General features: G+C 47.8%; 1 protein-coding gene across 2 annotated transcripts in view; it reads right to left on the bottom strand.

The window, feature by feature from the left end:
• Positions 1-27684, bottom strand: part of snrkb (SNF related kinase b) — a 137147-nt gene that overhangs the window by 28145 nt on the left and 81318 nt on the right. For both annotated transcript variants that reach the window (XM_038806896.1, XM_038806895.1), the window contains one exon: positions 20935-21076. In XM_038806896.1, coding sequence (XP_038662824.1) covers positions 20935-21076 — 142 coding nt within the window. The remainder of the gene's footprint in view (positions 1-20934; positions 21077-27684) is intronic.

Below are 27684 nucleotides of genomic sequence, written 5' to 3' on the forward strand. Positions count from 1 at the left end.
CTGCAGTTCCTGGAAATTCCCAGAATTGACACCAGTTGAGAACAGGCCGCAAAATTACACTGAGGCACAACTGGGCACAAAGTGGCGAGTGGCATAACGAGGGGTCATGCCGACCCCCGCTCCTGAATGGGTAACTAGCTGAGGGGTGGGTTCCATCATGGTGTGCTGCGGATAGAGGATCCAGCCAGGACGATGGGCTATTGCCTGGGAGAGGGAGGGGGCCCTGTTAGGACAGCAGCATGTACTGGAAGAATAGGTTAGAACTGGAAAAGAGCAGCATCTGGCACAGTGGTTAGCGCTGGGACTGCGGCGCTGAGGACCCGGGTACGAATCCTGGCCCTGGGTCACTGTCAGTGTGGAGTTTGCACATTCTCCCCGAGTCTGCATGGGTTTCACCCCCACAACCCAAAGATGTGCAGGTTAGGTGGATTGGCCATGCTAAATTGCCCCTTAATTGGAAAAAAATAATTGGTTACTCTAAATTTATTTAAAAAATAAGAACTGAAAAACAGCATGAATCAGCTGACACTCGACAGCATAATATACAATACCACGGAGAGGCAAACCTGGAGCTTAACAGTCAGACAGAGGGAGAGAAAAAAAAGAGGAACAAAGTGAAGAAAGAAACTGACCTCAGATTGCCCTAGGCCCTTTAGAGTCAATTAAGTACAACTGAAGAATAGTCATGTGATATTGGAAAACCACGGTAGCATAGGGTTAGCACAGTTGCTTCACAGCTCCAGGGTCCCAGGTTCGATTCCCGGCTTAGGACACTGTCTGTGCGGAGTCTGCACGTTCTCCCTGTGTCTGGGTGGGTTTCCTCCGGGTGCTCCGGTTTCCTCCCACAGTCCAAAGATGTGCAGGTTAGGTAGATTGGCCATGCTAAATTGTCCCTCAGTGTTCAAAAAGGTTAAGTGGGGGTTACTGGGTTATGGGGATAGGGTTCATAAATTGGCTTGAGTAGTGTGCTCTTTGTAAGGGTCGGTGCAGGCTCAATGGGCCGAATGGCCTCTTCCTGCACTGTAAATTCTATGATTCTATAAAAAGACGACAGCTCACTTACCTATGAACAGCAATGAGATAATGACGTGGGTGAGTAATCTGTTTAATTGATTTTGGTTGAGGGATAAATATTGGCCAGGACAGGAAAGTTTATGCAATATACAAGGACACTTCTACAGATGTTACTGTCAAGACAGAACTTTATTGACCCTAATTTTTTGCCTTCCATGCACCATTACTCTGACCCAGATTCTATTCTCTGCCATCAATGCAACCTCTACTGCGTTCTAGTATTAGGACATCCTGCCCGTTGCAGACCCTTCACATTCCAATAGATTGTAATGCTTCCCCTGTGCTTCAGTTGTTGCACTTTGACAACACAAGACTTAGGGAGTAGTAAGCTCTGTGACCATTGACACCAGCACAATAGGTGTTATCTATTGCTTCACAGACACAGATGGACTGGTTAAGTCGGAAAGATCTAAACACTGCCCTCCATTTTCTGGAGTGCAGAGAATCAGAAATCCATTCCTTATCTTGATGCCTCGGGCTGCATGCTCAATCTCAATATCCCTTTACCAATGTCTTGGTGCTACTACCATTGTTAAAAATAGCTTCGCTCCCCTGCTCCTCAGGACTGCTATAAACCTGATCATTGCCCTGGCACAGTCGCAGGAATGATTCAAGACCTTGCACGTGACAGATTCATTTCTGAATACAGAGTCAGTTTGCGACGGACTTGCAGGGCAGAAGATCAGATCTGGCATTTGATCAGCCTGTCGTGTGATTTACTTTAAATTCACATTCAGTGGGCTATGAGAAGGTACAAGAGCAGTTTGCGGTGCACTCCGGGTACTTTTCAAAGTGCTCTAAGCCCCTCAGACAGCAGCCTGTCAGATTAGTGCGAGTCAATTGCTGGCTCAATCTCATGATCCAGCCATTCAACCCAACCTCCGCACTGTCTATTCATGTCAGTGGTAAAAGACCGCGTCTTCATGCTGAAATGATTGGAGTTAGCTGTCACTGTGAATCATATGGATTATTGTCTATCGGAGACAGAAAACCCTGTCTGCTCTCAGGTGGACATAAACATTTGCAGGGCAATATTCCGAAGAGCAGGGGAGTTGTTCCTGTTGTTGTAGCCAATATCTATCCCTCAAAAATTATTTTTAAAAATACAGATGATCTGATCTGTTGGTGGGAGCTTGCTGTGCACAAATTGACGACTTGTGTTTGTTACATTACAACTTCAATCACTCTTTAAAAAGTACTTCATTGGCTATAAAGGGGACAGTAAATAGGAACGTGTTCCCATGCTTGCTACAAAGAACCCGGAGGGAAGCACGGTAGCATTGTGAATAGCACAGTCGCTTCACAGCTCCAGGGTCCCAGGTTTGATTCCGGCTTGGGTCACTGTCTGTGCGGAGTCTGCACATCCTCCCCATGTGTGCGTGGGTTTCCTCCGGGTGCTCCGGTTTCCTCCCACAGTCCAAAGATGTGCAGGTTTGGTGGATTGGCCATGATAAATTGCCCTTAGTGTCCAAAATTGCCCTTAGTGTTGGGTGGGGTTAGTGGGTTATGGGGATAGGGTGGAGGTGTTAATCTTGGGTAGGGTGCTCTTTCCAGGAGCCGGTGCAGACTCGATGGGCCGAATGGCCTCCTTCTGCTCTGTAAATTCTATGAAAGCAGGTTAACAATGAGAGAAAGACAGTGGCAAGCTCAGGTGCAATGCACAGTCGAGGAATGGACCAGGAATTGCCGGTGAGGATTGGGCACAATGAACAAAGACTTGGATGAGATACCAGAGAGTAGCTGGCACCCGAGTAGCTGGCACCCAAGAAGCTGTACTCCAGGAAGGATCAGTTCTTCAGGAAAGCAATTACCTGTCAGTGATCCCCACATATACCAAAGGAAATTTCAGTACAGGGCTGCAGGAATTCAGAATTGGTTGGCATCCACAATCAATGACAGCTATTACCATGCCTAGTAGCCATTAGATCGTCGAGGTTTATCCACAAATATATTGTGTCAGGTTTTTCTATTCCTCTTAGAATTGTTTTTCTGATGGATATTCCCCGCAACGGGCAGAAAAAGGTTAGAAACACAGCAGGCCATCATTTCATTTTCTCTGAGATTGGAGCCTCTCTCAGTCAATTCCAGTCCCAATCCACAGAGACTATTCCCATGATAAGTGGATGGAGATCAGTCTTTTACAGTAAAATTCCCACACACACTAATGTCAACTCCTGAAAATAAAATTGCTGTGTGAGCAATCAGAGATTTATTATTATCTGGCACTTACGATCAGGTGACTCCATAACTAAATGGTGTGCATAGAATCATAGGATCGCCATAATGCAGAATGAGGCCATTCTGCCCATCGCATCTGCACCAACCCTCCGAAAGAGCACCCTACCTAAGCCTAGTACCCGCCCTATCCCTGTAACCCCACCTAACCCGCACATCTTTAGACACTAAGGGGCATTTTTAGCATCGGCAATCCACCTAACCTGCACATCTTTGGACTGTGAGAGGAAACCGGAGAACACGGAGAAAACCCATGTGGGCATGGGGAGCAAATTCCATCCAGTCACCCAGTTAAACCCGGGTCCCTGGCTCTGTGAGGCAGCAGTTCTAACCACTGTACTACCTTGCCACCCACATCAGCACACTTATTTCCTTTTAATTAACCATTTTGTTTTCTGCCTTAATTCTCTCCTGAAGGTAAACTAGCAGCCTCCTGTACGTCGCCCTACCAGCCTTATTCATGTATCGGGTGGTTATTTGATCTTCGGGGTTGAACTTTGTTTAATCCACCCCAAACCCTGAAGGCCCCTCCCTACTGGATTAGGATGAATATCTACATTTCCTGCACAAGCAAGATTTGAAGGTCCGTTGAAGGGGGCAGCACGGTAGCATGGTGGTTAGCATAAATGCTTCACAGCTCCAGGGTCCCAGGTTCGATTCCCGGCTGGGTCACTGTCTGTGCGGAGTCTGCACGTCCTCCCCGTGTGTGCGTGGGTTTCCTCCGGATGCTCCGGTTTCCTCCCACAGTCCAAAGATGTGCAGGTTAGGTGGATTGGCCATGCTAAATTGCCCGTAGTGTCCTAAAAAGTAAGGTTAAGGGGGGGTTGTTGGGTTACGGGTATAGGGTGGATACGTGGGTTTGAGTACGGTGATCATGGCTCGGCACAACATCGAGGGCCGAAGAGCCTGTTCTGTGCTGTACTGTTCTATGTTCTATGTGCCATGGACTTGGAACTGGACAGTGAGTGCCGAAGACATTTCAGCTCGAGTCTTCACATTTCAAAGAAAATAATTTTATCTAATAGATCCGGGCTAAATTCAAACCTGTACCCAGCTCCATGAGCCAATCTCCCAAGGTATCATAGCTCCAGACCATAGGTGGCCTAGATTTTTGCTGGAATTCTTCAGTGCTGGCAGAGCACTTTGGATTTCAAGAGATTCATCATTTTATTACTCGATAACTAAAAATAAACAGGCATTTTTCTTCACTTATTTCCGTCCTATTTCCTCGATAATCAGGTGAGGAGGCTGATGTGATGGAAGAGGTCTAACTCCCACATCCTGCAAAACACCACTAGGGTGCGTACTCGAGCTGGTGATGACTTGTTTTCCTTCTGCAGCAGATATTTCCATTCAGCTACAGCCCGGCTGAGATTAGGGAGGGTACTTTAACGGCCATATCACGGAGGGGGCGGGGCTGGAAAATGCAGTGAGCCGGTCAAAACTCCATCAACTTCGACGGGTCCGGAAAATCCGGCTGACGGGAGTGGCTGGAAATCCCTGCCCCAGGAAGTCATTATGTGGACGATCATTGAAAATTGATTCCCCTCCCTCCACCCCCACCACCCTCTTGAGCCCTAATACCCCTCATCACATTATTCCAAAGGTATTTTTGACTGCGTGTCTGGAGAGATTGGCCAATGGTGTATTTTTAGAACAAGAAATAAAACACATAGAAGTAGTGGTTCAAAAATAAAATAGAGTGCATGTCGTTTTTATAGAAGCTATCAATTATTAAAGCTTCAAAGAACATAGCTCAACATCTACCACTTTCTCAGGTCTCAAAGTCAACCACTCACTTGATGCTTGGCCAGATACTAATCCTGTGAAACGTTGGTCATCGATATAAAGGCCACCTCCTCAAGGTTTATAGTGGTTACCTTACTCTGGGTTTTGCATGATATTGGCTGGGATGCCTGAAACTCTTGTTGCTAAGGCAGCCAAACTGTGGCACCCACCCCACCACTCTAGACTGTCAGTCAGCAGAGCTGCTTGCTCAGCACCAACCCCCCTCACCCCCGCCGTGCTGTTAGGATGGCCCTCACACACACACACACAGCCAATTTCTTTTGCTGCGGGAAGCAGAACACAAACAGGGAGGTAACCAACTAGAACTATGCCAAGGCCAGTAAATTCAGCAAAAGCAGCCGTATCAGGCACTGTGTAGCACAGTACTATTCCGTTCAAGGGATGGCAACAAGGAAAGACTAGAAAACGTTAGCAGTAAAGCTAGTCCCTCTTAGAGTCTTACTCGAGCTTTACTTTGTTATAAATCTGAATTGTTGAATGTGGAAGAACAGACATGAGGAAGATATCTGATTGGATTCTTTTTCCCTCAGCTTGATAAGCATGGGGGTTTTCCTGCCTCGTGCCACAGCTACAACTCAGTCCTGTCTTATCAAGAAGGCGTGAATTCATATAATACCTTTCATGACTACCAGATGTCTCAAAGTACTTCAGGGTCAATGAAGTACTTTTGAAGTGTAGTCACTGTTTATAATGTAGAAAATGTTGCAGACAATTTGCACACAGGAAACTCCCCCGAACAGCAATGTGGCAATGGCCAGGTAGTCTGTTTTACTGACGTTGATTGAGGGATACAAGTCAGGGCAGCAGGGATTTCACTTGTTCTCTTCTTCAAATTAGTGCTATGGGATCTTCTTCAACCACCTGAGGGAGTAGACTGGACCTCTGACAATGCAGCTTTCCCCCAGCAGTGCCCTGGAGTGTCAGCCCAGATTTTTAAGATAACTCTTGTTATGAAGTGACGTGAGTGCGGGAGCAGCTACATTTTCACAAGCTCCGGCTCTGCTCGCCCTTCAATCTCTGTTTTTATCCTTGTGCACATCTCTTAACGTCAAATTTCGGTTTACATGGCTTTTACTTTGTACCAAGAATTGTTGGTCACTGGTGCGTTACTTTTGAGTTGGGACAAATGCTTTAATCCTCATTGATTTGTGGCTGTTGGGGCGAGTAGGGATGGGGCATAGTCTTCGGTGGTGCCGTGCAGCTGCCTTTGAGAGGTTTCCCGCCCTGGTGATACGGTGCACAGTGACAGATAACGGCTGCTGCCGTTGATGGTGAGTAGCCCAGTCGTGCCAGGTGTCTCTGATGAAGTGGGGGAGATGTTCCCGGCCGAGTTTGAGGACTGGCTGCCATGTTTCAGTAATCTCCATCTGGAGGCCGGCCAACTTGGATTCTTGCTCTTCTTCACTTTTCTTCTGACTATGAGAGGTTTGGGGGGCTTCTTCTTCTCTATAAGTAGTGGTGCCTATGAGGGCTGGCTGTGGTGGTGTTGGATGGTGAGTCCTGGTGTTATGCACACTCAGATACAGATATACATTCGTCTTTTGGTGATCTAATCCTTTCTTTTTTTTGTGTGTTCTATGGGAGACCCTTGAAGTATTAAGGTTTGGTTGTGCCGGCCTTCTCTGTGACTTTGTTTTTGTCATCTTGATGGTGTCGAATGGCTGCCTGTTCCGGTCTGTATCTGGGGAAGAGTTTATATTGCGCTGTAAGAGTCAGTCAATTCCCCTTAACACTGGGGTTCTTGAGGTACTGCTTTCTTCCTCTGTCATTTTGTTCTGTTGCTATGGGTGAGATGTAGGTTTATAAAGTTGCCTGTATCCATGATTGGGTGCAGACAGGTCATTTATCTGTGGAAGGGACTTGTTGGGGATTTTGTCCCTGATTAATCCAGTCATATTTGTTCCCAGTTATGTAATGACTATTGTTTTGTGCTGTACCTGCTGTGCATTGGCACCGGTGGATATCTTTCTGCTTTTGTTTGTTTGAGGCAATTTTTTATGAAAATGGAACTAAATAGACATTTTTTAAAAAACAGCTCCCATTAAAATAAAACCTACTGTGTGGACGAACCTCCTGCTCCGGTTTCTGTCCCCAGCCCTCTTCCTTTGCCTATCCAAAGTGAAGAGGGTTGAGAGGAATATTCTATCTGGTACAAGTAATCCACCATGTCGCACTGCAGGAGTCAGAAGGCAGGTCAGCTTAGCACGGCTGCAATTGATGACAGGAAAAAAACATCAAAGGTAAAGTAAGGAAAAGGATCCGCAGACCTCACAGGCACAGTGGAACATTTGAGAAGCTTACTTACATGTTCCAATTCCATGATGAGTTTCAATTCCATGGCAGATCACCTTTAACCCACACTATAAAACTAGACAGGGCTCAAGTCACATTACCTCAACTCCAGAGCTGCCAAGATGTACGCAGAGCCAAGCTATCATTGCACCTTCAGGCAATGAACTGAAGGGCCACTCTCTATTGCCCCCATTTACAGCAAATTGACTGAATTTCCAGGATCAGTTGCACATGCACTCCCGCAGGTCAGGAGGAGAATGTTTTAAATGGCTACAGTAACCAGTCATGGTTGCCACCGGCTGCCTCACTTTCAGAAGTCATCAGAACAACTCAGTCACAATGAATTGTGATACAGGTAACCAAGCAACTCAGATACGCTGTACTTTGGGATCCAATGGGGCAGTCTAGGAAATGTGAAAAGCCTGTGGCTTTTGTTAACAGTCTATCTGCCACATTCTGTTTTCTGCTGCTCAAAAGAAGCAGCTTAACTATTGGGAGAGAGAGAGAGAGAATTGACCAGTGAGAGCTCAGAAGTCGAGACGTTATAGCCTGGTGAAGTAGGGCTTTGCAGTAATTCCATGAAGTCGACCAAGACCATAAAATATTAATGCGGTAGTTGAGGGGCTGGTTTAGCACAGTGGACTAAACAGCTGGCTTGTAATGCAGAACAAGGCCAGCAGCACGGGTTCAATTATCGTACCGGCCTCCCCGAACAGGCGCCAGAATGTGGCGACTAGGGCCTTTTCACAGTAGCTTCACTAAAGCCTACTTGTGACAGTAAGCGATTATTATTATTATTATCTTTTGCCAACGTATGCTGCACATCAGTGCAAACATTACAGCATGGCTCAAGGGCTGTGGAGCATAATTATTTAAAACAAGAGGTACACGATTGACCACAGGAGACGTTGTTAAACCACTAGAGCTTGGCACTCACTACAGTATAAATACAGTCCAGTGTAAACTAAAGGGCATTGGACCACCTGCAAATTTTCATGTTTTTTTGTGATGGTGAGCAGCCAATGCTGTGCCCTACTAACATTAAACATTAAACTAGCATTTGAAACAGTGCCATCAGTGGAGCCACAAATGTTACCAGTGACACTCTCCTGCGTCAGGCTGGTACCTGCCATGTAATTGTACCTTTAATTCCAATTTTTCAATTGTATTGTGTACGGATTGTGACTACACTGCTCACCACCATTGATCTACAGCAAACACCATTCTGCAAGCAGTATTCGGTGGTGGGGGGGGGGGGGGGGGGGGGTTAGGGTTAGGGGGGAGGGGGCCCAGGGGCCGTGTGGGGTTACCCAATTTCTTTCTGTCTGCCTGTTTTGAGCAGGCGGTTTGAAATTCTCCTCTGACAGTGGAGTCAGAAATAGGTATAGAGGGCGGGATTCTCCCAGCCCGGGGCCAGGCCAGAGAATCCCCGCAACCGGGCCACGCTGCCCCATCGCCGGCACGCGATTCTCCGCAGAGCCATTGGCGCCGGCGAGTTTGACGCAGCGCAGTCGCGGGCCGCCAAACGCGGCTGGGCCGCCGATTCTCGGCCGGGCCGCCGATTCTCGGCCGCTCTAAAAAGGCAGATCAGGTGTCGACGGCGCCGGCGGGAACTCTGCGCGCAGGGTCGGGGGGGCGGTCTATGGTGGGGGGGGGGGGGGGGGGCCTGGCCCACGATCGGGGCCAAACCAATTGGCGGGCCGGCCTCTCACTCCCCGGGCATAATTTCTTCCGCGCCGGCCCCTGAACTCCTGCGCCATGTTGTGTCGAGGCCGGTGCGTTAAAGGAGGCCACTGCACATGTGCGGATCCCGCGGCGCACAGTTCTTGCTGGGATGGGAGGCTGGAGCGGCTCCAGCGCCGTGCTGGCCCCCTGTAGGGGCCAGAATCGGTACTCCCAGCGACGGCGTTTCAGATGGCCTGGACACTCTGCCGCCGAATGGCAGAATCCCGCCCCAAAATCTTCTAAAAGGCAGACATAAACCTAAAGAAAAGCAAATATTTACATAACACCTTTCTAGAAGTCCCAAAACACTTTATAGCCAAGTAATTCATTTGAAACGTTATCTCTGTTGTAACTAAGTTACAGACACGATGGGCCAAATGGCCTCCTTCTGTGCTATAATAATCCTGTGACTCTGTAATGTAGGAAACACAGCAGCCAACTTGTGCACAGCAAGGTCCCACAAACCACATGATCTGACCAGATAATCTCTTTTCTTTGTGGTGTCAGCTGAGCGACAAATGCTGGGATGATCCTTGGGAGAATTCGCCTGCTCCTATTCAGTTATTTCTTTGTTTATTGCCTGCCCCACCATATCGTTACTATTTGGTGGCCGATAGACTACTGCTATCAGTGACTTTTTCGCCTTACTATTCCTGATTTGGGTGGAAATCAGGAATAGTAAGGCGAAAAAGTCACTGATAGGAGTAGTCTATCGGCCACCAAATAGTAACGATATGGTGGGGCAGGCAATAAACAAAGAAATAACTGATGCATGTAGAAATGGTACAGCAGTTATCATGGGGGATTTTAATCTACATGTCGATTGGTTTAACCAGGTCGGTCAAGGCAACCGTGAGGAGGAGTTTATAGAATGTATCCGCGATAGTTTCCTAGAACAGTATGTAATGGAACCTACGAGGGAACAAGCGGTCCTAGATCTTGTCCTGTGTAATGAGACAGGATTGATTCATGATCTCATAGTTAGGGATCCTCTCGGAAGGAGCGATCACAATATGGTGGAATTTAAAATACAGATGGAGGGTGAGAAAGTAAAATCAAATACTAGTGTTTTGTGTTTAAACAAAGGAGATTACAAGGGGATGAGAGAAGAACTAGCTAAGGTAGACTGGGAGCTAAGACTTTATGGTGGAACAGTTGAGGAACAGTGGAGAACCTTTCAAGCGATTTTTCACAGTGCTCAGCAAAGGTTTATACCAACAAAAAGGAAGGACGGAAGAAAGAGGGAAAATCGACCGTGGATATCTAAGGAAATAAGGGAGAGTATCAAATTGAAGGAAAAAGCATATAAAGTGGCAAAGATTGCTGGGAGATTAGAGGACTGGGAAATCTTTAGGGGGCAACAGAAAGCTACTAAAAAAGCTATAAAGAAGAGTAAGATAGAGTATGAGAGTAAACTTGCTCAGAATATAAAAACAGACAGTAAAAGTTTTTACAAATATATAAGACAAAAAAGAGTGGCTAAGGTAAATATTGGTCCTTTAGAGGATGAGAAGGGAGTTTTAATAATGGGAAATGAGGAAATGGCTGAGGAACTGAACAGGTTTTTTGGGTCAGTCTTCACAGTGGAAGACACAAATAACATGCCAGCGACTGATAGAAATGAGGCTATTACAGGTGAGGACCTTGAGAGGATTGTTATCACTAAGGAGGGAGTGATGGGCAAGCTAATGGGGCTAAAGGTAGACAAGTCTCCTGGCCCTGATGGAATGCATCCCAGAGTGCTAAAAGAGATGGCTAGGGAAATTGAAGATGCACTAGTGATAATTTACCGAAATTCACTAGACTCTGGGGTGGTCCCGGTGGATTGGAAATTAGCAAACGTGACGCCACTGTTTAAAAAAGGAGGTAGGCAGAAAGCAGGAAATTATAGGCCAGTGAGTTTAACTTCGGTAATAGGGAAGATGCTGGAATCTATCATCAAGGAAGAAATTGCGAGGCATCTGGATAGAAATTGTCCCATTGGGCAGACGCAGCATGGGTTCGTTAAAGGCAGGTCATGCCTAACTAATTTAGTGGAATTTTTTGAGGACATTACCAGTGCAGTAGATAACGGGGAGCCGATGGATGTGGTATATCTGGATTTCCAGAAAGCCTTTGACAAGGTGCCACACAAAAGGTTGCTGCATAAGATAAAGATGCATGGCATTAAGGGTAAAGTAGTAGCATGGATAGAGGATTGGTTAATTAATAGAAAGCAAAGAGTTGGGATAAATGGGTGTTTCTCTGGTTGGCAATCAGTAGCTAGTGGTGTCCCTCAGGGATCCGTGTTGGGCCCACAATTGTTCACAATTTACATTGATGATTTGGAGTTGGGGACCAAGGGCAATGTGTCCAAGTTTGCAGATGACACTAAGATGAGTGGTAAAGCGAAAAGTGCAGAGGATACTGGAAGTCTGCAGAGGGATTTGGATAGGTTAAGTGAATGGGCTCGGGTCTGGCAGATGGAATACAATGTTGACAAATGTGAGGTTATCCATTTTGGTAGGAATAACAGCAAACGGGATTATTATTTAAACGATAAAATATTAAAGCATGCCGCTGTTCAGAGAGACTTGGGTGTGCTAGTGCATGAGTCACAGAAGGTTGGTTTACAAGTGCAACAGGTGATTAAGAAGGCAAATGGAATTTTGTCCTTCATTGCTAGAGGGATGGAGTTTAAGACTAGGGAGGTTATGTTGCAACTGTATAAGGTGTTAGTGCGGCCATACCTGGAGTATTGTGTTCAGTTTTGGTCTCCTTACTTGAGAAAGGACGTACTGGCACTGGAGGGTGTGCAGAGGAGATTCACTAGGTTAATCCCAGAGCTGAAGGGGTTGGATTATGAGGAGAGGTTGAGTAGACTGGGACTGTACTCGTTGGAATTTAGAAGGATGAGGGGGGATCTTATAGAAACATTTAAAATTATGAAGGGAATAGATAGGATAGATGCGGGCAGGTTGTTTCCACTGGCGGGTGACAGCAGAACTAGGGGGCATAGCCTCAAAATAAGGGGAAGTAGATTTAGGACTGAGTTTAGGAGGAACTTCTTCACCCAAAGGGTTGTGAATCTATGGAATTCCTTGCCCAGTGAAGCAGTTGAGGCTCCTTCATTACATGTTTTTAAGGTAAAGATAGATAGTTTTTTGAAGAATAAAGGGATTAAGGGTTATGGTGTTCGGGCCGGAAAGTGGAGCTGAGTCCACAAAAGATCAGCCATGATCTAATTGAATGGCGGAGCAGGCTCGAGGGGCCAATGGCCTACTCCTGCTCCTAGTTCTTATGTTCTTATGTATTCAAATAGTGTGGTGGGAGCCCCCACGTCCAGCTGAGGCGGCAGTTGGGGTACCAGTTCAATACCTCATCTGAAGTACAGCATCTCTGATAGCACAGCACTCCCCCAGTACTGCACTAGAACATCAGGTTAGATTATGGGCGGGGTCTACCAGCTGCGTCCCGAGGGAGGCCTCTTCCGGGATTCCAGATAGTCGGGATTCCCGAAACATGGCAGTCAGTCCTGAAACTCGGGATATCTAAAAATATCTCACGAAATGTCATGATCTGGACCTTCCCACAATGGGCTGCATCCAGACTTGCAGAGTTAAGTCTGCCAACGCCAGACTGAGCCAGTGCCCGGGATCTAACAGCCTCACCGAGGAGGCTCCAGCCGAGCGCCGTTTGACACTGGTCCCCACAAACAGGGACCAGGCAGAAGGCGACTTGGGGGGGGCGGGGTGGCCTGCCAGGTGATCAGAGGCCCCCAGATGTTTGGCATCTGGGCAGGGTGGTGCCCTGGCACTGCTGATGCCACCCAGGCACCTCCAACCTGGCACCGTGCCAGTCTGACACCCATATGGCACTGCCAGGGTGTCCGGGGCATGGTCATGCTGGCAGGGGTACAGCCAGGGTACCAAGATGGCAATGCCAAGATGCCCAGGTGCCATTTTTCCTGTGCTGGAGATCAGGCTTGGGAGAGCCCTGCCTGTATGAGGGGTGGAGGGGGCTTGCAGGGGTCTCAAGGACCCCCCAACAGTTGATTTGGGGCATTGGGGTGGGGGGGGGGGGGGGGGGGTCCAGCGACCGTGTGTAGGGTTGCCATTTTGAAATGGCACACCAATTTTTTCCTGCAGTGATGAGCAGAGCTCGTCAGTACAGGAAATGTGACTGAGGGCAGCCTTGGCAGGGCCTTCCCCATTGAGGCCCCAAAAAAAGAGTGCCGTTTGATAGTGAGGTCGTTCCCATGACCCCTCTAATCCTGCCCAGAACGAACTCTGTTTTTCTTTGGTTAGATTGCGCTCTATGTGTTTAATTCTGGAATAGACAACCTTCTGAATCGGGCAAGAGTACTACCACTGAACTAAAGCTGACACCTCTTACTAAAGGAATGAAAAAATATGCTACCACAGACTGAAGACAGGTCTCTATATTTCCTACGCAAGTGAAGATTACTGTACGGTTTTGGAAATAGGTTTGGAAATGGGCAGGAGTGGAGGGGCAGGGAGGGCTGAGTAGTGTCAACCTGTGGGCTAACCTCAGCTACACAACTCATCAAGAAATAACCATCCATCATTATTTCCTGATTTCAAAGCAGACCTTGGCATGTGTAAATGGGAGATATAAAGATAGACAGGTAATCACTGGATGCACTGAGCTCCAGCAATCTCATGCACTGTAGCCGAGGAAGAACTACAATGAAAATTTTTACGTACAACTGCACTTTGGATTTGCCTCTTCTTTAGAAGGTCAAGGGGCGGCTTGCACACCCCACACATTATTCTAATCAATTGCTGTGTTAAGTTATTTGAACTAACCTGTTAAAATTAGCAAGGATGAACGCACTCAATGAAACAGCGAGTCGCGGTTGCCATGGGAACAGTGTAAGAATGGTTCTGGACGTGTACCGGCCGTTTTTGAACACTCCAAACATGCTGAGAGCCAATCCATGCAATTGCATGGGCTTTGCAGCATCCCTATGAACCCCTCTTTAAAAAGTCTCCAGCTGGACATAATTGACAATATCAGAACTTAATACAGGTTAATGAGCTTGCACCATGTTAATGCCAAGTGTGTTGTAGGCAGGGTTTCATTCGCCTCTCCCCAACCCCCACCTTATATTAGTTTTATCTTACAATTCGACCAGACAGCTGGTTCCTATTATGCTATTTAAGGACTTTGACCCAGTCACGCACATACAGAAGGGCACACAGAATCGGCTGGTGGGTCCGCCAATCTTAAAGGGGCACGGTCAGCTGACAGAGATGTATCTTAGACCCGGTTTGTACACAATATAACCTTCATTACACTAATGGCGAGTGACTCAATAGTTTATGTCACATCACTACGCCTGACTTCCCTTATGATGGGGCCTGAAGGCACATACATCAGACTCAATGCAGCCAGCAGTGAAATAGCCATTAAGGAAAGCCAGTCCTGTGAAGAATCATTTTAGGGGGAAAAAAAACAATTTTGGAAACTGGAAAGAAATCAAATGTCTCCGCTAATGGCATGCGTCAATTGGATTTTATACAAAGTTCGGTTCATCTTGGCCTAGCGAATTTTGGGTCTGATGCACAGCAAAAGTAACAAAAAGACAGAAGCTGTCTGCGTTGGATGTTTCTAACAGGTCATGGACCCGATGTTACAGAATCGCTAAGTGGTGCAAAATGGCTCAGAACAACTTGACTCAGCACAGCCAATTCTGAAGAGGCCTTATCAATTCTAAATGAGACTGAAACAGCCAGTATTCAGGAACCATGGAGGATCAAGTGGGCCAAGCAAGCATGTCAAGTTGCCAATCTGGTTGGATGTGTTCCTGGAGCTTTCATCACATGACTTCCCACCTCCCGACAGTCCAGGCCAACAAGATTTTACTCCATCTCCAATAGTTTCAATGCTAATTAACAAAACAAAGTGAAAAAAACCCACAGTTTTCCAATATTCTATTGGTTTTCCTCCTGGCTCACTCACAGCGGTGCCCAGGGAATTTAACCCTTAGTTCCCTAGAGATTCCAGGATAATTCTGAACGTTTGGTAACCCTAAACATCTCGTAGATTTTTTTTTTATAAATGTTTTTTATTGAGTTTTCATATTTTATATATGACAAATTACAAATTATTAGAGAGAAAAAAAGAAACCACAAAAATTTAACATGAATATTTACAGGTAAGCATCTTCATAACAACAATTGTGGCCGCCCCCTTTAGCCGGCATACATATTTTACATTCCCCAATATGGCCGAGGCACATGTTTATAGGCATTTATTTATAGTTTGGTTTTGGGCCTTGGCTTGCCATCAATCCCCCATACCGAGCCCGTAACCCCCCCCCCCCCCTCCCCCCCCCCCTCCCCCCCCCGGCTACCTTCCCCCGATTCCCGTCCATTTTCCCCTGATTCTTGGCCACCCGACTATTCTTCCTCTTGTACGTTGGCCACAAACAGGTCGCGGAACAATTGCATGAATGGCTCCCACGTTCTGTGGAAGCCGTCGTCTGACCCTCGGATGGCGAATTTGATTTTCTCCATTTGGAGAGATTCCGAGAGGTCGGACAGCCAGTCTGCAGCTCTGGGCGGTGCTGCTGACCGCCAGCCAAACAGGATTCTACGGCGGGCGATCAGGGAGGCAAAGGCAAGGGCGTCCGCCCTCCTCCCCAGGAATAGATCTGGCTGGTCTGAAACCCCGAAGACCGCCACTGTCGGGCATGGCTCCACCCTCACCCACACCACTTTGGACATAGCCTCGAAGAAGGCTGTCCAGTACTCCACAAGTCTGGGGCAAGACCAGAACATGTGGGCGTGGTTGGCCGGGTCTCTTTGGCACCGCTCACATCTGTCCTCCACCTCCGGGAAGAACCTACTCATACGGTTTCTCCATAAGTGGGCTCTATGTACCACTTTTAGTTGCGTCAGGCTGAGCCTTGCGCACGTGGAGGTGGAGTTGACCCTATGCAGTGCTTCGCTCCAGAGTCCCCACCCTATCTCCATCCCCAGGTCGTCCTCCCATTTCCTTCTTGTTGCATCCAGTACAGTGTCGTCCCTATCTACCAGTCGGTCATACATGTCTCTACAGTTCCCTTTCTCTAGGATATTTGCATCCAGTAGGTCTTCCAGTAGTGTCTGTCGTGGCGGTTGTGGGTACATCCTTGTCTCCTTTCGTAGGAAGTTTTTGAGCTGCAGGTACCGTAGCTCGTTCCCCCCAGTTAGCTGAAATTTCTCTGTCAGTTCGTCCAGTGTTGCGATCCTGTCGTCCGTGTATAGGTCCCTGACTGTCAGTGTCCCCCCCGTTCTGCCTCCACCTTTTGAAGGTGGCGTCAGTCAGTGCTGGTTTGAACCTATGGTTGTTGCAGATGGGAGCCTTGTCCGACATTTTGTACAGGCCAAATTGCTGCCGCAGTTGGTTCCAGGATTGGAGGGTGGCTGTCACCACTGGGCTGCTGGAGTGTTTTTTGGGTGGGGATGGAAGTGCTGCCGTGGCGAGGGCCCGGAGGGAGGTCCCCATGCAGGAGGCCTCCTCCGCACGCACCCACTCGGCTTCTGGCTCCTGGATCCATCCCCTTACTCGCTCGGCTGTTGCCGCCCAGTGGTAGAATTGTAGATTCGGGTGGGCTAGCCCCCCCCCTGGATTTTGATTTTTGTAGGACCTTCTTTGGGATCCTAGCATTTTTACCCCCCCCCCCCATACGAACGCCATGATAAGTTTGTTCAGCGCTTTGAAAAAGGCCTTGGGGATGTAGATCGGAATGGATCTAAACAGGAAGAGGAACCTGGGCAGTACGTTCATTTTGATCGTCTGGACTCTCCCCGCGAGGGAGAGCGGGAGTGTGTTCCATCTTTGCAGGTCCTCTTTAACTTCCTCCGTCAGGCTGGTGAGGTTCCATTTGTGGATCCCTTTCCAGTCATGGGCTATTTGGATCCCCAGGTAGAGGAATTTATGTCGGGCTTGTTTGAACGGCAGCCCCTTTAGTGCTGCCAGCCCCCCCCCCCCCCCCCCCCCCCCCCCCCCTTGCGGGTGTACTGGGAAGATCTCACTAATGCTCATGTTGAGTTTGTAGCCCGAGAAGGCTCCAAACTCTTTCAGGAGCGCGATGATTCCGTCCATGCTGCTTTGTGGGTCCGAGATATAGAGGAGCAGATCATCCGCATAGAGTGAGACTCTGTGCTCTCTACCTCCCCTTCAGATCCCCCTCCAATTTTTTGCTGCCCTGAGCGCGATTGCTAGCGGTTCGATTGCTAGTGCGAACAGCAGCGGGGACAGTGGGCATCCTTGTCTGGTGCCCCTGTGCAGCTGGAAGTATTGGGAGTTGGTATTGTTGGTCCGTACACTCGCCATGGGAGCGTTGTATAGGAGCTTTACCCAAGCGGTGAACCCTGTTCCAAGCCCGAACCGCTCCAGTACCTCTATGAGGTATTTCCATTTGACTCTGTCGAAGGCCTTTTCTGCGTCCAGGGAGACGATCACCTCTTGTGTTCTCTCCCCGGAGGGGGTCATTATCACGTTCAGCAGGTGCCTGATGTTCGCGGTAAGCTGTCTACCTTTGACGAAGCCCGTCTGGTCCTCTGTGACCACCTCAGGTACACAGTCTTCTAGCCTTTTGGCTAGGATTTTGGCCAGTATTTTGGCGTCTGCGTTCAGCAGAGATATGGGTCTGTATGACCCACATTCCGTCGGGTCTTTGTCTTTCTTAGGTATCAGCGAGATTGAGGCCTGTGCTAATGTGGGTGGCAGTGTGCCCCTAGCTAGCGAGTCTGTGAACATCTCCCGCAGGTGCGGGGCCAGCGCTGTCGCAAATTTTTTGTAGAAGTCCGCCGGGAATTCGTCCGGTCCCGGCGCCTTCCCCGTCTGCATGGAGCTAATGCTCTCCATGATCTCTCCAAGTGCTAGTGGTGCTTCCAGGTCCCGTTTTCTGCCCTCTCCCACGACTGGTATGTCCAGTCCATCAAGAAACCGGTTCATCCCAGCCTTCCCCGTTGGGGGCTCTGAGGTGTACAGCTCTTGGTAGAAGGCCTTGAAGGTTTTGTTAGTCCTCTCTGGTTCTGTTTCCCACGTGCCTCTGGTACCTCTGATTTGCGCAATTTCTCTGCTGGCTGCCTGCTTTCTCAGCTGGTGTGCCAACAGGCGGCTGGCTTTGTCTCCGTGTTCGTACAGGGTCCCACGCGCCTGGCGGAGTTGATGTACTGCTTTCCTGGTGGAGAGCAGGTCAAAGTTCCTTTGTAGTTCTTTTCTCTCCGCCAGGAGCTCTACGCTCGGGGCCTCGGAGTATTTACGGTCTACCTCCAGTATGGAGTCGACCAGCTTCTGCCTAGCCACCCTTTCCTCCCTATCTCTTTGCGCTTTGTAGGCAATGATTTCCCCATCTCGTAGATTTTAACACACATTTAAAAATACTCCTCTGACCATGTCTGCGTGGGTCACGTCCCCACAACCCAAAGATGTGCAGGGTAGGTGGATCGGCCATGCTAAATTACTCCTTAATTGGAATTTTGTTTTAAAAACAACAAAAAGTAACCCCCTGGATTTTCTATTTTATAACTTTGTTTCATTTACAATGAATTAAGAGGTATTTTTCCAATTGAAAAACAACATGCAACAGTGTGACTGCAAAAATCGTCTTCAACGGCTTCATCAATGACTTTCCATCAAAAGTTCAGAATTGAGAGGGTTCGATGATTATCGTGATGTTCTGTTCCATTTGCAATTCCTCAGATAATGATGCAGTCCATGCCCACAAGCAGAAAGACATGGAGAGCACTCAGGCTTGGAATGATTTGTGGCAAATAACATTCGCACCACACAAATGTCAGAGAATGACCATCTCAAACAAGAGACAATCTTAACCTTGAATCCCCCACTATTAACATCCTATCGGATACAATTGACGAGAAATTTAACTGGTCCAGCTACATAAACAATACAAAACAGGTCAGAAGCTGGAAATTGTTCAGCGAGTAACTCACTTCCTGATTTCCCAAAGCTTGTCCACTACCTACAAGGACAAGTCAGGAGTGTGATAGAATACTCCCCACTTGCCTGGATCAGTGCAGCTCTAACAATACTCAAGAAGCTCAACACCACCCAGGACAAAGCAGCTCATTTGATTGGCACCTCATTCACCACTCTAAATTCACTCCCTCCATCACCGATGCAGAGTGGCAGCTGTGTGTACCATCTACAAGATGAACTGTATCAACTTGACAAGTTAACCTTCGACAGCACCATCCAAACCTTTGACCTCCACTGCTGAGAAGACTAGGGTGGTAGACACATTGGAACACCACCACCTGCAGTCAAAAAAAACATCCTGACTTGGAAATATTTCACCATTCCTCCATTGTTGCTGCATCATAATGGCAAAGCTCTTTGCCGAACAACTCTTAGGAGTATTTTCACCACATGGACTGCTGCAGTACAAGAAGTTGGCTTAACACCACTTTGCCAAGGGTAATTAGAGATGGACAATAATTGTTGGTGTAAACAGTGACAACCACATTAGTGTTCAAATAAATTTCTAAAATATAGGCCGGAATTCTCCGGCTGTTGGGATTCTTTTTTCCCGCTGCAGTGCACCCTGACCTGTGGGTTTCCCAGCGGGTGGAGTGGCTTCAATGGAGAATTCCATTGATAAGCGGCAGGAAGAGAGAATCTCGCCGCCAGCAAATGGCGCACCATCGAGAAACATGTGGCTGGGGGACTGGACAATCCCATAATGTTGGGCCAGTGTAAAATGGCATCATATGAAATAGTTTCCCTGGGACAGAATTCCCCGCTGTCCCACGCCAATATCGTAATCGGCGATCGGGTGGAGAATCCCTTCCAATGCCCAAATTGGGGGCAGCGCCAGTTTGACACCGGTCTTTGAGTGTCCGCCCCCTCCGAAATGGCATTATTACGTTGTGCACACCGTTGAAATGGAGTTAGTGCGTCATCAGAAGGCCCTTCCGTGATGCTCTACCTCCGATGGGCTGAGTTCCCGGTTGACGTGTGGTCTGAGCAGTCGGGAATCCAGCAAGAGAGCCAGGAGTTTCACCCGGTGCCGCTGCTAGCCCCTCACCGGTTCCGGAATCGATGAGAGCTCGGTGCCAATTTTGGCGCCACAAAATGGCCGCAAATTCTCAGTTTCAGCCGGCACCTAGCTGCTGAAACAGAGAATCCAGCCCATGTTTTTTTCTTACACAAGAGTACATACAGCAACACGGGCAGGGTAAGATTAGTTCCACATAGACAAGACAGAGTGCAATCGTTTATTAGCCAACGGCCAATTTCATGCAGTAGGTATCAAACTTTTACTTATAACTTTGTAAAAGAACAACCATTCACATAATCCTATTGGACTGGTGCAACTATGAAGATGTTCCAGTGACCTGTAGGATCATGCGAGATAATGAGGGCCTGCACCCATGATTGTTCACATGGCAGGTCAGTGTAGCAAGGCTGCACTGCATGGAAACCAGACATTTTCCACAGGGAAGGGGTTGTGGAGTTGAAGGCAGAAATCATAAAGTGTCTCCAATGGAAGCCGAGGAGCAGGCCTCTGTCACATAAATGGATACTAAAACAGTCCTCTCAGTTGGACCAGCTGATCGCATTCCCAGAGCATTCACTCCTGGGGAGGGGGTGGTACATATCAGAGGGTAAAGACCTGAGACAAAGGCAGTGCAGCTTCCTGGCACAGAGATCTGAACGGTTATTTGGGTGGCAGTATCACTCTCTGGGGAGTAGTAGCCATTTAACGGCGTGATAAGATAGCATGATAAAGCGACACCAATAAACATTAAGTGCACAGTCCCAGAGGAGCGCAGTACTTACTTCCTGCAGTCAGCAGAGATGTTCTGCGGAACTGTGTAGCGACAGTCCATGATCATGGTGAGGGTCTCACTGTCATTAACCTCGTGGAAAGGTGGGTATCCACACACCAGCATATAGAGGATTACTCCCAGGCTCCAGATATCTAGGGCAAAGAAAAGGTGACAGTCACAGTTAGAGGCCTGTTGGTTAAAATTACATAAATTCCAACATAAACTCTGTGGATATTTTGAATTAATTAAATGAATTATTGTGCTTCAGTAAGTGCTTGTTTAGGTCCAAACTGAGCAATGCCCCTCTGTCACACCATACATGCCTGCTAGTACTTTGCTGCTAAGAAACACTTTGGGGACGTGTTTACGACGCAGAGGAGTTGAGGCTCACAGCAGATTCTGCCAATGGACAAGTTTTTTTCTGACTTTATTGAGACTAACCTGAGCTGGCACTTCCAAAGGAGGAACTAGCAGCACTCGTCATAGCATATGCTTGTTAGGTAAGGCACCCAGTCTGAACTCGTGCCTGATACAGACCCTCTACAGGGGTGGGAATCACTGCTGCAGGGCCCAGAACAGGCAGCAATTTGCTCGGCCCCCTAAGCACATGAGGCCCAGGCGATTTCCTGTAACATTTCCCCTCTCGCTAAAAGCAGGTTCCACCAACACGCATGCTCAACCCCACACTGGGATGGTTCTATATGGCAGGCCACAATGCAGACGGATTATAAAAATTAGTACATTGATCAAAACATTTCAAGTGAGCGGTTGTCCAGTTGGTAAATTTCCAATTACTGTTTTATTAGCCAACCAAATATAAGCACCATGGAATGTCCAAAGTACCGGGACAGTGACCTTCTGGTATACTCAGCGGTTATATCAGCGAAGAGGGTAATGCTTCTTTCTGAGTGAGATGACCCCATTAGTGCACAATTCAGAACATAGCTGTCCCCCAGTGCAGTGGGTCAGTGACCATGGCTGTCCCACAGTGCAGTGGGTCGGTGAACATGGCTGTCCCACAGTGCGGTGGGTCAGTGAACATGGCTGTCCCACAGTGCGGTGGGTCGGTGAACATGGCTGTCCCACAATGCAGTGGGTCAGTGACCATGGCTGTCCCACAATGCAGTGGGTCAGTGACCATGGCTGTCCCACAATGCAGTGGGTCAGTGACCATGGCTGTCCCACAATGCAGTGGGTCAGTGACCATGGCTGTCCCACAATGCAGTGGGTCAGTGACCATGGCTGTCCCACAATGCAGTGGGTCAGTGACCATGGCTGTCCCACAGTGCGGTGGGTCAGTGACCATGGCTGTCCCACAGTGCGGTGGGTCAGTGAACATGGCTGTCCCACAATGCAGTGGGTCAGTGACCATGGCTGTCCCACAATGCAGTGGGTCAGTGACCATGGCTGTCCCACAGTGCGGTGGGTCAGTGAACATGGCTGTCCCACAATCCAGTGGGTCAGTGACCATGGCTGTCCCACAATGCAGTGGGTCAGTGACCATGGCTGTCCCACAATGCAGTGGGTCAGTGACCATGGCTGTCCCACAGTGCAGTGGGTCAGTGACCATGGCTGTCCCACAGTGCGGTGGGTCAGTGACCATGGCTGTCCCACAGTGCGGTGGGTCAGTGAACATGGCTGTCCCACAATGCAGTGGGTCAGTGACCATGGCTGTCCCACAATGCAGTGGGTCAGTGACCATGGCTGTCCCACAGTGCGGTGGGTCAGTGAACATGGCTGTCCCACAGTGCAGTGGGTCAGTGACCATGGCTGTCCCACAATGCAGTGGGTCAGTGACCATAGCTGTCCCACAGTGCAGTGGGTCAGTGACCATGGCTGTCCCACAATGCAGTGGGTCAGTGACCATGGCTGTCCCACAGTGCGGTGGGTCAGTGACCATGGCTGTCCCACAGTGCGGTGGGTCAGTGAACATGGCTGTCCCACAATGCAGTGGGTCAGTGACCATGGCTGTCCCACAATGCAGTGGGTCAGTGACCATGGCTGTCCCACAGTGCGGTGGGTCAGTGAACATGGCTGTCCCACAATCCAGTGGGTCAGTGACCATGGCTGTCCCACAATGCAGTGGGTCAGTGACCATGGCTGTCCCACAATGCAGTGGGTCAGTGACCATGGCTGTCCCACAATGCAGTGGGTCAGTGACCATGGCTGTCCCACAGTGCGGTGGGTCAGTGACCATGGCTGTCCCACAGTGCGGTGGGTCAGTGAACATGGCTGTCCCACAATGCAGTGGGTCAGTGACCATGGCTGTCCCACAATGCAGTGGGTCAGTGACCATGGCTGTCCCACAGTGCGGTGGGTCAGTGAACATGGCTGTCCCACAGTGCAGTGGGTCAGTGACCATGGCTGTCCCACAATGCAGTGGGTCAGTGACCATAGCTGTCCCACAGTGCAGTGGGTCAGTGACCATGGCTGTCCCACAATGCAGTGGGTCAGTGACCATGGCTGTCCCACAGTGCAGTGGTTCGGTGAAGGTGCAACATTTAAATTTTAACTCACAAGTCAGCAAAGTAAATACAATTAATAACAAGACAGCAGGACAGGATAAAGATAGCAACCCAGAACCAGGGTTACAAAATACTTACAAACTATCAAAAAGTCAAAAGTTCATTGCTTGCAGAATATATTCCAATGAACAGAATTTGGTGTTTCACAAGTTATGAAGCTAGAAGAATTATTTGGATACACAGCACAGGGGCAAGGACTGAGTTTGCAACTTCATGTCACACAGCCTTCGACTCACTGAATCTCCCTAGGTCCATGTCTACCTTCCCTCAGAATCTTATTTTAGCACCTCAGATTCTGAGGGAAGATAATAATAATAATCTTTATTGGTGTCACAAGTAAGCTTACATTAACACTGCAATGAAGTCACTGTGAAAATCCTCTAGTTGCCACACTCCGGCGCCTGTTCGTGTGCACTGAGGGGGAATTCAGAATGTCCAATTCACCTAATAAGCACCTCTGTCGGGACTTGTGGAAGTGAAGCATAGCACCCGGACGGAACCCATGCAGACACAGGGAAAACGTGCAGACTCTGCACAGACAGTGACCCAAGCCGGGAATCGAACCCAGGTCCCTGGCGCTGTAAAGGAACAGTGCTAACCACTGTGCTACCGTGCCGCCCTATATTGTGGACTTGAAGTCGCAGACTCAGTTCCTGCCCCTGTGCTGTGTATTAAAATAATTCTAGCTTCATAACTTGTGAAACAACAAATTATGTGCGTCGGAATAGATATTGCGCAATGTAGTTTCACAAAAATACCTAAGAGTCTGAGATGGCTCAGTGTCGTATGTTCTGACTGGACAACTCGCAAATACAGGGGGCACAGTCTGAGAATAAGGGGCCGTTTATTCAGGACTGAGATGCGGAGAAATTTCTACACTCAAAGGGTTGTGAATCTATTCCACAGAGTTATGGATGTTGCATCATATTCAAGGCCAAGACTGATGGATTGTTGAACTCTAAGCGAACCAACGGATATGGTGCTCTGCCAGCGAACTGGAGGTAGAAGATTAACTATGATCTTATTGAATGATGGAGCAGATTCGAGAGGTTAGATGTCTCACTCCTGCCCCTATCTCTTGTGGCCTTACGTAAACCTAGATAAGTCATGAGATAGCCCAAATGATGGACATTGAGAAGGGAACAGTAATTTTGGACAGGAAGATAATGAATATTAATGGCTTCAGATTTCAATCTCTCCTCATTGGTCTGATCATGAGAGGTATAAAAAGTATGTCACGACTACCAGATATCTATTGAAACAGAACATTCTGGAAATAGACAGCAGGCCCATTAGCATCTGTAAAGAGAGAAGCCATGTTTTGGGTATGGAGTCCCATTTGTTCTGACCAAGCCCACATTTCAAATGTTTCTTTCCACACATCTGCAGTAACTGCTTGCGAATTCCAGACTTGCAGCCTTGCTTCCCTGATATCTATCATTTCATTCCGCTTTGCAAGCCTAGGAATAGCAACATCTATTTCACTACATCCGTCAGTAACTGTCAAAACGAGGAGATGCCAAATGATGTATTCACTCAACCAGAACCAACAATACTTCAGTAGATTAAATAAAAATATAGACGTTCTGGCATACTATATACTAATGTAATTGCAAGGAGATAACTTAGGAAATAAACTTTTGCTGCTGTGGCCTATTGCTGCTTTGTTGCTAAGCAACACCTGGCGGCCTGTGCTGCATATCCTGTCTATTGTTGGTGCAGCGAGAGGAAAGATAGTTCTGGAGCCAGAAAACAAACATGGGCGCGCAGACAGCCAGCAACACACGCACAAGGGCACACACATTTCGTGCACACGCATGTGTTCACGATAGGGTGAAACAAAGTTAACTGTAAGCATTTTATCAGTCAGTCTCATGATAAAGTTAATCCATTCCTAAAGATTTATGTTTCTGTTTTAATGTGCAACATGCTACTCATCAACACTGGAAGCCTATCCGACCCTGCAATGATCCTTACACTGTTATCTGGATATCTGTATCTTAACACTGTTATTTAAGGGATATAAATAGCAAAGGATGGAATGAGAAAGGCTGCGTTTTTGTTATTCTGGGAATTTTACTTTCAAACCAAATGCCCCTCATAGAACATAGAATCACTACGGTGCAGAAGAAGACCATTGGGCCCATCGAGTCTGCAGTAACCCGAGGAAAGAGTACCCTACCTACGCCCATGACCTCACCCCATCCCCATAACCCAGTAGTCCCAGCTAACCTTTTTGGACACTGAAGGACAATTTAGCATGGCCAATCCACCTAAGCTGCACATCTTTGGACTGTGGGAGGAAACCGGAGCACCCGGAGGATACCTTAATCCTTAAAAAGAGATTTTGCTTTTTTGCAAAATAATAGAAGCAAATATTTCTTCCATCTTAATTCACTAAAAGTGAAGCTTTGAGCAGTTGTGATTATGAAATTCTACAAGTGCAGATGATGATGCAGTTCAGGTAGCCGGGGCCTGGACCCTTCGACCTTTCAAACAGCACTCATACCATGCACCACATTATTTCACCAAGAAGGTCATAGTACACAGATTTAGCACCCAATAGGAAACCATAATGGTGGCGGAGGAGAAAGGTGTTTCAAAGGGACAAAGGTGGGGGAGGGTTAGGTGGTGTGCATATGTATTCTTGTGGGAACGATTGGGTATATACATAGGGATGCTGAGAGGGCTGGACTACAAGTATGTATAGATGTGGGAGAGGAATTGGGTGCATCAATATGGGAAATGATTGGGTTTACATGGATGTATGGATGATTGGGTATCTGTGGATGTATGGAGAATTTGTATACATCAGTGATGGGCAGCCTAACCTAGAGAGTGGACCGTTTAACTGACCCTCCTTCATCTCAATGGGCTGCAAGATTGAAATCGGGCTTGTTCACTAACCATGACCCCATGAAAATGAAATGAAATGAAAATCGCTTATTGTCACGAGTAGGCTTCAATGAAGTTACTGTGAAAAGCCCCTAGTCGCCACATTCCGGCGCCTGTCCGGGGAGGCTGGTACGGGAATCGAACCGTGCTGCTGGCCTGCTTGGTCTGCCCAATCCTCTGTATGTCCACATATACCCAATCCTCTGTTGGTCTGAATAAGGTTTGATACATTTAATACACACTGAGTATTTCAAACCGAGTTATAGAACACTCATTTATATATTAATAGAACTGTCATCAACTTCAAATGGTAAAAACAAAATAAATCTTTACACGTTAGTGCATGGCTCTCACAGTCAATGTTGTCAGCAATCAGCACACGCCTCACTTCACGTGTCCTTGCTTTATGCACGCATCACTTCAGACATACTGGTAGGAAAAAATCTATGTGGATGGAAATCAGTGGAATGTGACATCCCTGAGCATGGGAAACGGTCAACAAAATGTCTCACGGGCCACACTCAGAACACTGAAGGGCTGCATGTGGCTCCTGAGCTACAGTTTCCTTCCAATGTTACACATAGACATAGGAGGATTGGGTATACGTGGACGTACAGAGGATTGGGTATATGTGGACATACAGAGGATTGGGTATATGTGGACATACAGAGGATTGGGTATATGTGGACGTACAGAGGATTGGGTATATGTGGAGGTACAGAGGATTGGGTATACGTGGATGTACAGAGGATTGGGTATATGTGGACGTACAGAGGATTGGGTATATGTGGACGTACAGAGGATTGGTTATACGTGGACATACAGAGGATTGGGTATACGTGGATGTACAGAGGATTGGGTATATGTGGACGTACAGAGGATTGGGTATATGTGGACATACAGAGGATTGGGTATATGTGGACGTACAGAGGATTAGGTATACGTGGACATACAGAGGATTGGGTATATGTGGACATACAGAGGATTGGGTATACATGATGTGCAAAGGATTGGGTATACGTGGACATACAGAGGATTGGGTACACGTGGACATACAGAGGATTTGGTATACGTGATATACAGAGGATAGGATATACCTGGACGTATAGAGGATTGGGTATATGTGGATGTATGGAGGATTGGGTATACATGCACATACAGAGGATTGGGTATACGTGGATGTATGGAGGATTGGGTATGCGTGACATACACAGGATTGGGTATGCATCGATAAACGGAGGGCTGGGTATGCCTGGACGTACAAAGGATTGGGTATGTGTGAATGTATGGAGGATTGGGTATGCATGGACATACAGAGGATTGGGTATACGTGGATGTAT

The sequence above is a fragment of the Scyliorhinus canicula genome, chromosome 9 (genome assembly GCF_902713615.1).
Source record: "Scyliorhinus canicula chromosome 9, sScyCan1.1, whole genome shotgun sequence".
Classification (NCBI taxonomy): Eukaryota; Metazoa; Chordata; class Chondrichthyes; order Carcharhiniformes; family Scyliorhinidae; genus Scyliorhinus; species Scyliorhinus canicula.